The sequence below is a fragment of the Erpetoichthys calabaricus genome, chromosome 13 (genome assembly GCF_900747795.2).
Source record: "Erpetoichthys calabaricus chromosome 13, fErpCal1.3, whole genome shotgun sequence".
In the NCBI taxonomy this organism is placed as follows: Eukaryota; Metazoa; Chordata; class Cladistia; order Polypteriformes; family Polypteridae; genus Erpetoichthys; species Erpetoichthys calabaricus.
The window spans coordinates 122,072,752-122,088,755 of NC_041406.2; the positions used below are offsets into that span (position 1 = coordinate 122,072,752).

The 16,004-nt window shown below is 43.1% G+C and overlaps 1 protein-coding gene across 22 annotated transcripts in view; it reads left to right on the forward strand.

Annotated features, from left to right (window-relative positions):
- The window catches only part of rims2a (regulating synaptic membrane exocytosis 2a), a 1,351,795-nt gene that overhangs the window by 271,199 nt on the left and 1,064,592 nt on the right, over positions 1-16,004 (forward strand). For all 22 annotated transcript variants that reach the window (XM_051936048.1, XM_051936053.1, XM_051936052.1 and 19 more), the window contains one exon: positions 557-767. In XM_051936048.1, coding sequence (XP_051792008.1) covers positions 557-767 — 211 coding nt within the window. The remainder of the gene's footprint in view (positions 1-556; positions 768-16,004) is intronic.

A 16,004-nucleotide genomic window follows, 5' to 3' on the forward strand; every position in this document is an offset into this window, starting at 1 on the left:
GAAGTTGGAGAATTAATGATGAGTGAGTCAGTCAAACACGTTCCAGTTATGACCATTACGCGTAGAATTTCGAAATAAAACCTGCCTAACTTTTGTAAGTAAGCTGTAAGGAATGAGCCTGCCAAATTTCAGACTTCTACCTACACGGGAAGTTGGAGAATTAGTGATGAGTGAGTCAGTCAGTCAGTCAGTCAGTGAGTCAGTGAGGGCTTTGCCTTTTATTAGTATAGATGCACCTATTTAGAGAATACAGACTGATAGAATTTGTATAATACATCACAATATTTCTATTTATCTTTTGGAAGGCATTGAATTAATCACATATTTGAATATTTCAATTTTATTTCCTTTTTCTCTTCTGTGGTAAATCGGAGAAAAATCATAAGAAGTATGCCATCCAGTAAAGTTGATTTTAAGGTTTTAAAACTTTACTTGTTTGAAATGGAATGTATGCCTTACAAGTAGCATAATACTAAAAATTAAAATAATATAGCTCAATCTTTTGATAGATTATTTTCATTTCCATACTCTTATTTCCTCTTTAACCTTTTTGCAGGAAGTTGCACCAGCAGTTTGAAATGTACAAAGATCAAGTAAAGAAAATGGGTGAAGAGTCACAGATGTCACAAGAGCAAAAAGGAGATGCCCCAACCTGTGGAATTTGCCACAAAACTAAGTTTGCCGATGGCTGTGGCCACATCTGTTCATATTGCCAAACTAAATTCTGTGCACGTTGCGGAGGACGTGTTTCTCTGCGGTCAAATAAGGTATGCCCTTATTTATTAATTTCTTCACTTAAAGTATTGAAATACTTTTATTATATTCTTAAGTTTGAAGTTTTTTGGGAAAAGCTATATTTCTAGTTATCTTTTACTATATGCTGGTTTCCTTGAACTTTAGAAACATCTTTTTATTTTTCAAATCTAAGGTTTTATCCATACATCAGTTTGTCAGTTTTCATACATTTTCAAGTGTATCCTGTAGTGAATACAAATTTTAGATTATTGCACATGATTAAATCATGTTGCATAATATTAAAAATTCCTCATAGGGTAATGTCACTGAACATTTTTTCCCACCAACCCATCCTTAGAGGGAATATTGCTGTTGACTGTATCAAGGTTTATTATAGTTAATGAAAACTAAAATCAAAACTGAAACTATTATTAAATATTTTTTTCGTAAACTGAAATAAAATAATTTACAAAACCGAAATGAAAAACTAAACTAAACGAAACTATTAAAGTGGTTGGAATGACTGACTGAAATAAAATAATAATTTACTAAAAGTGTTTATAGTTTTCATTTTTGAATGAATATTCTTGCCGTCAGCCTTTAACCCTTGTAACTTTTAACTCTAAAACAAAAAGTCACCTATCAAGAGCCGCCCACATATATTCATCCAATAGACGGTGACTGGTGACAGAGTGCGACTGTTCACACAACATTTGTGGTGACAGAGCAAGCTGAATACGGGCGCCTAAAGCATAGGAAATAGAAAGTGATTCACGTGCCTCCTTTCTTTGCGCTTGTTGTTTATCAAGATGTAATTCAAACGCCTGAAATTGGAATGTGCTGCTCAACAAAATCACGAGTATGTAACGTTTCAGTTTATGTCTCAGGTGCCTGCTTTTTGTTGACAGTAATTCACCTGCCACTTCGCACCGGAGAAACAGTTTTTACTTTCTCGTATACAAAGTATAGAGAAAGTATAGTAATCATTAAAAAATACATCCTCGACATTTTGATGAATCTTGACATTTTACACCTGCCTTAGTCCGAAAAGTCTGTTTTTTGGAATTATGTCTGTGTGTGTGTAAACACGATAACTCAAAAATGCAACAAGATAGATGAATGAAATTTGGCTTGTGGTTGTTACACCCAAATTTTGTAGATCTGTATTAACTTTTGGGCCAAATTCATCAACCAGAAGTTTTACTTTACCTGAACACATACTCAATATTTTTTTATTCATACAGCTGCAGAGTCCGATTTATTCAATTTTACTTTTATAATAATTGTTCAATATCGTATTAATTTGATTTGTTGTTGATGGTTCTTTAATGTACATATTATAAAAATATAATCATTGTCTTGTGGTTTACTCCTCAAATATCCACCCCTATATCTGAGTATATGAGAAAGTCTATGGGAGACGACTCCTGCTTTTTGAAAATAAAATGGCACTGATTAGGTCATCATACAAGATCAGCATATTGTTAATGACCAATCACTTTTGCTTTAAAAACATTGTTTAACAACAAAGTGATGCAAACTTTGTAAAATCCCTGAGTTGGCAACTGAACTATAGGTGATGCTAAGTGATGAAAAACTAAACATACTAATGTGTTTTGTATTTATTTTATATTTATTAATTTATCTTTTTTGTTCATATTTACAGCTCAAAATACCTGATATTGTGAAAATAATCCAGTAGCAGAATTGTATTTTAAAATATTTGTCCCCCTCTTTTCAGTGTTTCTCACTCAAAATAGATAGTTGAAATATATTCTTTTTGTATACCAGGGATTTTTCTGCCTTGCATCCAAACCTGGTGGGGAAGGCTCCAGGTTTCCTGCGATCCTAGTCTGGATAAACAGGTTTAGATAATGCACAAGGGGGCTCCGCTCCCTGCTCGCTTCGCTCGCCTACCCCCGGCGTTTTGAACCCGTGCCCGCTGGGCAGCCACGTGTGAGGATGACGTACGTTTAATACGGAGCGTTCGCCCGTGTCACTCTGGGGCCCCCCACTGTTAATACGGAGCTCCGTCTGTACTATTATGTGGTGCATTGTGGACTACTGCGGACCCCGTAGTGTTTCCCGTTTCAGTTTGTATCTCGGTCAGTCAAGCTTTTGTTTTTGAAGCATTTGAATTCCGGTCTTCATTATCTGTAACCTGCTGTCCATGTGTTTGGCCCCCTCGTTTAACCTGTTTATGACGTTTTACTTTGCTTTCTACTCTGTCTGTCATTTCTGATCTCGCTTTATTCTGCTTTTGTTTCAATGACACCTGGTCCGTGGTGAATATATTTACCCTTTTTCGAGTAATAATTTTCATTTGTTTGCGATACTGTGATGTTTATCGTGCTGTTAATAATGCCTAACTGTAATGTGATTCACCTATGCTGTATAGTATGGACGTGTGAGGATGACGTATGTTTAATACGGAGCGTTCGCCCGTGTCACTCTGGGTCTCCCCACTGTTACTACGAAGCTCTTTGAGCTCTTTCTTTTTGGAGCAGTGCCTGCCTGGTCTGCGGCATTTCAGACGCACGTTGTAGGCGCCTGCGTTCATTAATTATATCCAGGCAGGCGCGTGTTTGTATCTCGGTCACTCGAGCTGTGTCGTGTTGAATCCGTGCCTGCTTTGCCTACGCAGTTTGAGACGCGAGTTGTAGGCGTCCACGTTCATTAGATGTGTCCACGCGGGCTCGGTGTCGAAGCTGTGTTAGTTGTTGAGCTGTTTGGTTTTGGAGCCGAGACAGTTTTGCTTCCGCGGTTTCAGACGTGTGTCCGAACCATCTCGGGTTTGATGTATGAACCTTTGTGGACTCCGTAGTGTGTCCCGTTTCACTCTGGGGTGGGGCGTTGACTCCTCTTGTTTTACTATGTCTCCTCCTGCGCCTTCACCACGCATTAGTGCCACTCACAATATGGCGGCGACGCCTGCGCCTTCCGTATTATGTCGGTTTTTACCATGCTGTGTAGGCGCCTTTGCCTTTTGTACTTCACCGCGCCTTCCGACGCACGATGTAGGCGCCTGCACCTTTCGGGTCCGCCTCCGCTGTGTGGTGTGGACGTTTAACTGTCGTTGTTTCTGCCTTTATATTCTGTATCTCGGTGTGCATGTGTGTCGTGCCTAGGTTTTTCTGAAGCTGTTGCATTCCAGTTTACATCATCTGTAACCCGCTCTCCATGTGTTCGTCCCCGTTCTTTAATCCCTCTATAAAGTTTTACTTTGTTTCCTACTCTGTGTTGTATTTCTGACCTCGCTTTATCCTGCTTGCGGCATGTCAGACGGTTCGTAGTCTCTCTCGTTTTACTCTGGGGAGGGGGGCTTTGTTCTGTAACCTGCTCTCCAAGTGTTTGTCCCTGTTCGTTAACCTCTTTTTGACGTTTTAGTTTGTTTCCTACTCTGACGGTTCGTAGTCTCTCCCGTTTTGATCTGGTGTGTGTGGGGGGGGGGGGGGGGGGGGTGCCTTGTGTGGCGCCTGCGCACGCGCATAGTCTCTCCCGTTTCACTCTGGGGGGGGACTTTGTGTGGCACTTGCGCACTATGTCTTTTGCGTCCAAGGGCAGGTCCCTGCGTCCATATCCAGTTTACCATTCTCGTTTAGTAATATGGATATATTGTTCCTAATCTCAGATGCTGTTTCTGTCATTTTGTGGCTGTCCACACTCCTATTAGTTACACTTACTGTGCTAATTAAGGGTTCACTGCTCTTATGCGTGAGTTATTCAAGTCTCACTGCCCCTAATCTTGATACTACATGTTTGCTTTTCCTTATTTCCCTCAATATAGATAGGTAGGGTCTGCACACTGATTCAATTCCTGCTCTTCCTAACCCCCAATGATTTTCATGATCACACCTGTCAGGATACAGTAGAACCTCTTTTCTGATTTTTTATATCTTTTCAGGCCTGCAGGTGCCAAAATTCTGTCTATAAATTGTATGTGTCTGAGATGGAGGTCAGTATGACTGGAAGAAAATAACAAAGCCCAGTATGGGAGATTTTTGAATGCAATATTGAAGGCATTCATTATAAGCACATTGTGTTGGAGCAGGATATGTTGTGTGTGGTAGACATTTTGAGTAAAAAACACTCAAACCTTAAAATTCACCTAAATTTCATTACAAATTGGCCCATTCTGGGCAATAAAAGGAAAAGATAAAGCGTGCCAACAGTCAGTACAGATTTGTTCAGCACAGATGACATAGAAAATATTTTACAAATTATAAAATTGTGTAAAATTGTTCATATTCAGTATCTGGTTTTGATTATCAACCAGATAGTAAACCATGTAGTGTAGTAAGCTTCCACAAACATTAAACTAATATTATATCCAAAGCTGTTAAGTGTACAGTTCTGTCTGACTGTGACACAAAACTAAACTCCATAATAGCTCTTTAACCATACCATATTTACTTAAACTAAAACTGAAATTAATAGATATAAAAATAAAACAGAAATGTCTTTGTGAAATAAAAACTAAATTACAACTAAAATTACACAATGGAGGAAAACTAAAACTAAACTGAACTTAAAAGTAAGGTCAGAAAAAATATAGAAATAAAAACTAATATAAAAAGGCAAAACTATAATAACCTTGGACTGTCCCACTTTTTTCAGGCTATGCACTATATGGCCATATAGCATTATAAGCATGATGGTTGCCAGCTTCCATGACAGAACATGGTTTTGAATACTGCCGCACAGCAAAGAAAGTACTAATTAATGGCGCGGTCCTGTCTAGAAGAACTTTGAATATGACACTGATAGTAACAAGAGCAAGCACGTACTGTAATTGGTGGCATGGCTGTCTGAGTTGTGGAACTCAATTATAGGGAAAGAGCACTTTTAACCTGCTGCCAGAAAGGTTTTTAACTCTTTGAGGGCTGAATATCTTTTTCCAAAGAACAGTCTTCTGAAAACCATACAAAGCATTGGTTTCACACATAAATCAACATAAAACGTCTGTTGCTACGTGCTGTGGCTGCTTTTGGCACAAGTGTCGGCATCTCTGGAGGCAGTGGCTGCGTGGGGGCACCTCGATGGCCAGCTGGAATGCATGGTGGGCTGGCTGCCTTCGCACAGGTGGGCGGCGATGGAAGTCACAGTGTGACTCAATTGGTTTGATGGTTTGTACCTCTTGTCATCATAAGTGGTGGTCCTCCCAGGCGAGTGCTGCTGTAGGCATATCAGCTACACAAACGTGTTCAACATCACGATCATCTGGGGACTAATCAGCTGATGCTAGTACCTCACTTTCATATTAGATGTCCATCTCCTGATCACTTGCATCAAATTCCAAGTCCGACAAATCAGAGTCCGATTCAGCGATAATATGTAAAACGTCTCTTGCCAGATGTTGATGCCATTTTAGAGGTTGTTTGCTCTTTGCTACTCATGCAGGGCTTCCCATGGGCTCACCACCTATGGGAGGGGCCAAGGAGGTCGGGTGCAGTGTGAGTTGGGTGGTGGCCGAAGGCGGGGACCTTGGCAGTCCGATCCTCGGCTACAGAAACTGGCTCTTGGGACGTGGAATGTCACCTCTCTGAAGGGGAAGGAGCCTGAGCTAGTGCGCGAAGTTGAGAGGTTCCGGCTAGATATAGTCGGGCTCACCTCGACGCACAGCTTGGACTCTGGAACCAATCTCCTTGAGAGGGGCTGGACTCTCTACCACTCTGGAGTTGCCCCCGGTGAGAGGCGCCGAGCAGGTGTGGGTATACTTATTGCCCCCCAACTTGGAGCCTGTACATTGGGGTTTACCCCGGTAGACGAGAGGGTAGCCTCCCTTCGCCTTCGGGTGGGGGGACGGGTCCTAACTGTTGTTTGTGCGTATGCACCGAACAGCAGTTCGGAGTACCCACCCTTTTTGGAGTCCCTGGAGGGGGTGCTAGAGGGCATACCTTCTGGGGACTCCCTCGTTCTGCTGGGAGACTTCAATGCTCACGTGGGCAATGACAGTGAGACCTGGAAGGGCGTGATTGGAGGAATCCCCCCGATCTGAACCCGAGCGGTGTTTTGTTATTGGACTTCTGTGCTCGTCACGGATTGTCCATAACGAACACCATGTTCAAGCATAGGGGTGTTCATATGTGCACTTGGCACCAGGACACCCTAGGCCTCAGTTCGATGATCGACTTTGTGGTCGTGTCGTCGGACTTTCGGCCACATGTCTTGGACACTCGGGTGAAGAGAGGGGCGGAGCTGTCAACTGATCACCACCTGGTGGTGAGTTGGCTTCGATTGGTGGGGGAGGATGCCGGTCAGGCGTGGTAGGCCCAAACGTGTTGTGAGAGTCTGCTGGGAACGTCTGGCAGAGCCCCCTGTCAGAAGTAGCTTCAACTCCCACCTCCGGCAGAACTTCGACCACATCCCGAGGGAGGTGGGGGACATTGAGTCCGAATGGGCCATGTTCCGTGCCTCTATTGTTGAGGCAGCTGACCGGAGCTGTGGCCGTAAGGTGGTCGGTGCCTGTCGTGGCGGCAATCCCCGAACCCGCTGGTGGACACCGGCGGTGAAGGATGCCGTCAAGCTGAAGAAGGAGTCCTACAGGACCCTTTTGTCCTGTGGGACTCCAGAGGCAGCTGATAGGTACCGGCAGGCCAAGCGGAATGCGGCTTTGGTGGTTGCTGAGGCAAAAACTCGGGCGTGGGAGGAGTTTGGGGAGGCCATGGAGAATGACTTTCGGACGGCTTCGAGGAGATTCTGGTCCACCATCCGGCGTCTCAGGAAGGGGAAGCAGTGCAGTGTCAACACTGTATATGGTGGGGATGGTGCGCTGCTGACCTCGACTCGGGACGTTGTGGGTCGGTGGGGGGAATACTTCGAAGACCTCCTCAATCCCATTAACATGCCTTCCAATGAGGAAGCAGAGCCTGGGGACTCAGAGGTGGGCTCCCCCATCTCTGGGACTGAGGTCACCGAGGTGGTCAAAAAACTCCTTGGTGGCAGGGCCCCGGGGGTGGATGAGATACGCCCGGAGTTCCTCAAGGCTCTGGATGTTGTAGGACTGTCTTGGCTGACACGCCTCTGCAACATCGCATGGACATCAGGGACAGTGCCTCTGGATTGGCAGACCGGGGTGGTGGTCCCCCTCTTTAAGAAGGGGGATCGGAGGGTGTGTTCCAACTACAGAGGAATCACACTCCTCAGCCTCCCTGGAAAAGTCTATTCAGGGGTCCTGGAGAGGAGGGTCCGTCGGATAGTCGAGCCTCGGATTCAGGAGGAACAGTGTGGTTTTCGTCCTGGTCGCGGAACAGTGGACCAGCTCTATACCCTTAGCAGGGTCCTGGAGGGTGCATGGGAGTTTGCCCAACCAGTCTACATGTGTTTTGTGGACTTAGAAAAGGCATTCGACCGTGTCCCTCGGGGAATCCTGTGGGGGGTACTCCGAGAGTATGGGGTACCGGCCCCCCTGATAAGGGCTGTTCAGTCCCTGTACGATCAGTGCCAGAGCTTGGTCCGCATTGCCGGCAGTAAGTCGAACCCGTTTCCAGTGAGAGTTGGACTCCGCCAGGGCTGCCCTTTGTCACCGATTCTGTTCATAACTTTTATGGACAGAATTTCTAGGCGCAGCCAGGGTGTTGAGGGGGTCCGGTTTGGTGGGCTCAGGATTGGGTCACTGCTTTTTGCAGATGATGTTGTCCTGTTTGCTTCATCAGGCCGTGATCTTCAGCTCTCTCTGGATCGGTTCGCAGCCGAGTGTGAAGCGGCTGGGATGAGAATCAGCACCTCCAAATCCGAGACCATGGTCCTCAACCGGAAAAGGGTGGAGTGCCCTCTCAGGGTTGGTAGCGAGATCCTGCCCCAAGTGGAGGAGTTCAAGTATCTCGGGGTCTTGTTCACGAGTGAGGGAAGAATGGAGCGTGAGATCGACAGGCGGATCGGTGCGGCATCCGCAGTAATGCGGGCGTTGCATCGGTCTGTCGTGGTGAAAAAGGAGCTGAGCCGCAAGGCGAAGCTCTCAATTTACCAGTCGATCTATGTTCCTACCCTCACCTATGGTCATGAGCTATGGGTAGTGACCGAAAGAACGAGATCGCGAATACAAGCGGCTGAAATGAGTTTCCTCCGCAGGGTGTCTGGGCTTTCCCTTAAAGATAGGGTGAGAAGCTCAGTCATCCGGGAGGGGCTCAGAGTAGAGCCGCTGCTCCTCCGCATCGAGAGGAGTCAGATGAGGTGGCTCGGGCATCTGATCAGGATGCCTCCTGGACGCCTCCCTGGTGAGGTGTTCCGGGCACGTCCAACCGGGAGGAGGCCCCGGGGAAGACCCAGGACACGCTGGAGAGACTATGTCTCTTGACTGGCCTGGGAACGCCTTGGGATTCTCCCGGAAGAGCTAGAAGAAGTGGCCGGGGAGAGGGAAGTCTGGGCATCTCTGCTCAAGCTGCTGCCCCCGCGACCCGACCTCGGATAAGCGGGAGACAATGGATGGATGGATACTCACGCAGGGAATCAAGTTCAAATCAACAAAGCTACTTAATTTTCCTTCTAGCAAAGAGGGTCAAACTAAAATGTAAGGGTGAGTTTTGTCGCAGTTTACAGCTAATTACCGTGCTCTACCCCTGAATTTCGACAAAAGTCGACATCAGCCCTGAAAGAATTAAACAGGTTGAGGACTGTGACATGCCAGAAAACCACAAACCTACTAAAGATGATAGAATGACAGGTTACTTTTGGTCAATAAACTTTAAGTTTGGCAGCTGTCTAATCACCTGAATTAATTGAAAACAGAAAGAGAGAAGTATGCTGGTAGAGCTCTTTATTAAATCAGGAATGTCTAAAGGTTCTGTGACATTCTTAAGGTACTGTGAAATTTTTGATCTGAAGTTTAGAATGCCTAGTGCTGTCAAAGTTAACAGACTGCTCCTAGAACAGATGGATATGGTTATTCATGGGAGTGACAAACTTTCAGAAAATACCCATGTTTCTACAATCACTTTGCTAAGCTGCCACACATCATACATTTCTTAATCTTAATCAAATAGCTATTTTTGAGATAAAACTAAACACAAGTAAATTTGCTAAAATAAACATTAAAATTGAAATTGACAGATTAAAATAGTATAGAAAAAATATATAGTTTGATATTTTCCTTAATAATTGCATCTTTTTGCAATTTCTGTATCACTGATAACCATCCTTACTTCCTCCTTAATTTTTTACTTCTAATAAAATCTCTTTGGGTCCTCCTTCATATTTTCTGCAGTAAATTCTCTCAAATTGCATTTTAACTTTCCAAATGTCCTTTCTGTAAGCTTTATGGTTAGCATTGTAGTTATTTGTCTTGTATGTATATATTCTTTATTACTTTTTTTCACCTTGTTTATGTACTGCAGAGTTTTCCTTAATTTCTTGCTACTTCTTCATTTTGAAATAAACCTTGTGGCCTGTACAGTTCCAAGTTCAAATGCATTGCTTTTATTAATAACAAAGTGTATCTTTAACAGGCTTCTCTCCAAATAGCACAATGCAATCCAAGTCTTTTGTTTTGTTTTCTTTTTTTCTGTTCTTTTCTTTTCTCCTCCACTCCTCCCAGGTGAGTGTTGTACTTCTCCTTTCCTGACTGTGACTCCCTGGGCCAAGCGGAGGGGTCTATTTTAACACCTAACCCCGGAGTACTGCTATAGCTCAGTCCATTGTTTCCTGAAAGCACTTCTCGATCAGGCGCAACCAAAAGCACACACTAGCAGCTGCCACAGAACCCAACATGGCATCCCTATGGGACTTTAACTCCCATGCAGCAGTGTGGGCATCCGTACTGGGGCTTGCCAAAAGGGATGCAGCCACCCAGTGTATGGTGGGACTGCCTGCCTATATTAGGTAGTCTCCCTCTGTCCCATATTTCTGGCCTCCTGACTGTGAAAGAGATTGTCAACCATCCCGATCGCGTTGCTTCCCCATCCAACATTCTCATCTGTGGCTGCAGGGACGCTAACCCTAGCCCTGGTGCATCTAATGTCGCAGTGTCCGTCCTCCTAGCTCTCAGAGTCCACCTCCTAGCTCTTGGGGGAATATTGCACCTACCTTCCTGACCATACTTTATATTGGCTTCCTGGACAGGCCAGGGAGCAGGGTCCATGGCATGTAAAATTCTTTTAAATTTGTTCCTCTATAAACTTGCTTTTTTAATATTATTAAAAAGATGCATATTACAGCTATTATCTGGATTAGGAATGTATAACAAACTGACAATATCAGGTCCCTGTCCCTAATGCTTTGCAGCCAAATCCAAATCTTTTTAAGCAGTGGCTCACCACTCATTTAAAGCAGGCATAAATAGATATTTTATTTTTCAGTGTTTCCTAAACAATCTGTAACTATTGTGGACCACAAGGGAGCATACCGCTGCCAAAACCAGACACAGACAGACGTGGGACACAAGTTTTTTTTTTCTATTTCCCATGGGAAATGCCTTCCCTTTTACCACAAGCACAACACAATTCAGCACAATACCAATCTCTTCTTTCTCATTTTTTTTTTTCTCAAAGCTTTGTCTACTCCCACCTGATTCTGGCTCCCAGAGTAGTGGCTGTGACTCCTTTTATAAGGCATCCGGAAGTGCTTCAGGTGCTTGTTGATCCACTTCCAGCAGCACTTCCGGGTGTGGCGGAAGATCTGCCCATAAGGGCTCAGCAGCACCCCCTGGCTTCGCCCACTGAACCCAACTGGGCTGTATCACACTTCAACTCCCATGGAGAGATGCACTGCTGCAACCCAAGGGGGCTGCCACATAGCGCTTTGGGGGAGGAAATTCTCTGGATATGTTCCCTCCCCTGGTCCTTCCAGCGAGGAGTCGTCCCAGCCAGTCAAGCGCCCCAGCCGTATGGCACACTATCTATACTATAATCACCTTGTTTCTCAGATTTATGTTATTCCTATAATATCATAATTATGTGCAGCTACATAGAACTCTGTCTTATTTGCTTTATTATTCATACTTTATGCATTAAGGCAAGCGATTTTTCATATATTACTCATATTATTTTTGATTATTAACAGTGGGGTGGAAATTGCCAAGTTACCTTACATATTTTTAATAGTTAATACTACTGTCTGTTTATACTGTATATAAAGTTATAAACTTGGCCTGACCTAAATTCCTTGTCCCCCATTTCCTAGTTTAAACAGTATGTCTTGCTCTTATGCCTTCTCAATACATTCATATTGCTCTGTTTTTAATGTAAACTATCATGGTGCAACTGTTCCCATTAAACCTCCTTTGATTTTGTAAATAAGTCACAACAATGGTTTCACTGACTATCTTCCCTGAAGTGCTGCCAGCTCACTTACCAGACGTAAAACCTTTGAAATGTTTGCACAGCATGCAAAGCTCCCCTACACATCTGCAAACTCTCACATAAGCAAAGCTGTCAGGCTCCCTGTCCTGAAGCACTGTATCTTTCCTGTACAAAGTTTATGTACCATCCTGGCTCACTAAAAAAAACACTCACTATTGCATACTTCCCATATGCAAGATACTATAATACTATACTATGATGTGTAATGCACAGTCAGCTACTGAAAAGAAGCTAATTTTAAATTGTATTCTGGGCCTATAATATTTGACAGACATTTATGAATTTCAGTTTACCTTGCATACTTGCATACCATTTCTTCAGGTCTTGTTGAAGAGCATCATTTATATCTCTGACAAAGAGGCTATACTGTATCTCCCAGACTCCCACGTGTGTCTTGCAGAAGCTGTGCATGAAGTGGGGCAGTGACTGAAAGTGTGTTATTATCATCTGACATAATAGAAATGGTCACTTTTACTGTCTTCACTTCCTATACAAATACTATTGCATTTTTTATATGCGACTCTGTGAAATTCAGTAGTGATTGCTAGTTGTTGCTCTAGGAAATGTTCAGCCATATCATGTACACTACTCTACCAGGTTGGCACATTGGTAATCAGCCTCTGCTTTGGAAGATCCAACAACTGCAAAGCTTGAAGGCCTTGGGTACTTTTGTGGAAAATCCCAGTTGCCATTTCTGGCTAAAATATTAGAAAGAATTATTTATAATCAATTGGTTGATCACCTTAGCTCCAATAATTTATTTGAGATCTACCGATATGGCTTTAGGCATTATCATGGTGTTGAGATGGCCCTCCTAAAAGTATTCAGTGACACCTCTATTATTACTGACTCAGGTGGTGCTGCAGTCCTTGTCCTCCTTGACCTGTCTGCTGCCTTTGACACTATTGACCATGAGATATTGCTGTTGCGGCTTGAACATCTTGTTGGGCTTAAAGGGGCTGCTCTTAACTGGTTCAGATCATATCTAATTGGTAGACACTTTTCAGTGACTTTAAATTCCTCTTTTTCGTCTACTGCTCCTCTTAAATGTGGTGTTCCTTAGCGAACCATTTTGGGTCCTATTTTATTCTCTATATATCTTCACCCTATTGGAGCTATTTTTAGGAAATTTAACATTTCTTTTCACTGCTATGCTGATGATACACAGGTTTATATTCCCGTCTGCAACGTGCAATGAATCAACTGCACAACTGTCTTTTTGAACTAAGATCATGGATGGCTAATAATTTTCTTGATCTGAATCAAAATAAAACGGAGGTGCTTATAGCGGGTCCATCAGCTAAAGCCCAAATTGGTCTTGAACTTGTCGGCTCTTTCTCTGTCTTTTGCAAACCTCAAGTCCGCAATCTTCATGTTATTTTTGACAGTAACCCCTCTTTTGAGAAACACATTAATTCTGTAGTCAAGAGTTGCTTTTTCCAGCTTCGTCTTTTAGGTAAGATCAAGCCTTTTCTTATCTTCTAGGGATCTTGAGAAAGCTACTCATGCTTTTATCTTTTCTCGCCTTGATTACTGCAACTCGCTGTATTCTGGGATTAGCAAATCCTGATACGCAGGTTACAGTTGGTCCAAAATGCTGCCGCTTGCTTTCTGGTTTGGGCAAGAAAGTCTGTTTCTGTTTCTCCAATATTAGCTTCTTTACACTGGCTGCCTGCCAATTTTCGAATTGATTTTAAAATCTTGTTGCTAGTTTTTAAATCTTTATATGGGCTTTCTCCGGCCTATTTATCTGAATTGTGTGTTTTACACCAGCCATCTAGAGTGCTTAGACCTTCTGGTCAGTTGTCTCTTGTTGTCCCTCGTGCCAAGTGTAAAACTAAGGGGGACAGGGCTTTTGCAGCTGCTGCTCCTCACCTGTGGAACTCTTTACCTCATCATATAAAGGAGTCGTCTACAATTGAACTCTTCAAAACAAGATTAAAGACTCATTTCTATTCACTTGCTTTCCGTGACCTTCAGTAATACTGATGGTTTCCTCATTGTGATTATGCAATCTTACTTCTATTTATTATTTATTTTATTAATGTTCATTTATTTTATTTCTATATATGTTATTTATGTTAATTGTATGTTTTTTCTTCTTTTATTGTAAAGCACTTTGGCCACAGCATACCTATGTTGTTTTAAATGTGCTATATAAATAAATTGACATTGACACAATTGAACCTCAACTTTCCCAGTTTTTAATTTAAACAGTACTTTCAGCACTACTCAACAATACAGCAGAACTTGTTCTCTTCTTTTTCTACCTTTTCTTTTCTTTTTCTACTCCTCCACTCCCTGCTCCACATTTGACTCCAGCTCCTACTGAGTCAAGTGGGGGACTCGTTTTTAACCTCAAACCTGGGAGTACTTTCCATACTTAATCTGTTGCCAGGCAATACTCCAGTGCTCCTTGTGTTGTCAGTATCCACAGAACTTGGTAGGGAAAACCCCTGGGACCACAACTCCCATGCTGCAATGTGGCCATCCATACTGGGGCTTGCCGGATGGGGGAATGTTCTGCCCATAGAAAGCAATCACCCACTGTCCTGACATTTCAGGCACCAAGGCACAATCACAGTGTCCTTCCAAGGTTCCTGGGATGCCAGCTCCGCTGTAGATGCAGCCGCAGCATTTCCTGTGCCCATGCCCTGGAATTGCAGAGGATTATCACCCCTCCCCAGCTGTCCTTTGTTTTCCATGGCTCCCTGGCTAGGAAAGACATCAGGTTTCAGCCTGTCAGGGACAAAAATTGTCCCCTCTCATTACATTGGTTAAAATATTGTTTTTATTGTTAGCCAGATCAAATATCAATAGTCCATTGTCTGTTCTTTTTATGTGTATTGACGTTGTTTCATTTCCCTACCATTAGCTTGACATCAGGTGTGACTTGTTGTTTTTTGATCCCAAGGACAGTATGGTTGGTTCCCTCTTAACTAAGTTCATCAGATAAATTTGTGTCCTTGAATTACCTCATAGAATCTACAGTCTTTTTAGGTACTTTTGCCTCCTGTAGATCTTATGCAACTTCAGGCTTTATGTGAAGTAAAACGGCCAGACAGTTTTGCTGGTTTCCACTGCAATACAGTGGCACAGGCAAAACTACAGTGAAATCCACTTTGTTAGTTCTGCTAATAAGCTTAGCAACAAAACCCCTTAAATTTGGATCTGGGCAGTCTGCTTTTACGTGTATCATTTATTTAAACATGAACCATGACATTTGGTTTTATCCCTGACTCTAGCCAGGAACCCACCCATTCTGGGAGATCTTTCAAACTATGTACTGGAAAAGCCACAAAACTATAGGATTCTCAGTCCTTTGAGCAAACCTGAGTACTAGTTTTAAGGTGATTTGTTGGGGCTCCTTTTCGCTGCCTACTACCCCAGAGTTAACCCCAGTCTATATAGCTGATGCCCTGGCACAGTGTGCATCTAGTGCATCTATTAGTCTGCATTTGTTTCTGACAATGACCCACATTTCTCTATCTCCCTAAACCTCTGGTGTGGTGTCTCTTATCTCATCTCTTATGGATGCACACTATCCCCTTAAAGGACACCTGGGCAAGATCTAGGCTAACTATGTCCTGCTTAAGTTCAACAGCCCTGAGCTGGAGGTGTTGGGTTTGCACGTGGGAAAAGTCCAATGTCATACAAGGCACACAATATATTGGCTTCTGTTCCTAAAGTTTGTTTGATGTCTGGTAAACAGATTAAAAAAAAAATTAAGTTAAAAATAAAAGATTAAAGCAAATACAAACAGTTTCATAGCAGCTTTCCTTTTCTTTCTTTCTTTCTTTCTTTCTTTCTTTCTTTCTTTCTTTCTTTCTTTACTCATTTTGTAGCCCAATTCAACCATCACTACAGTAATTGCTTAAAATCAACCCCAGTCCTCCATTATGTACTTTTCACTCTCATTTTCTAGTGTAAACATTTGGTATGAGCAAGATGTACCTTCCTTTCTGGAAAAATCAC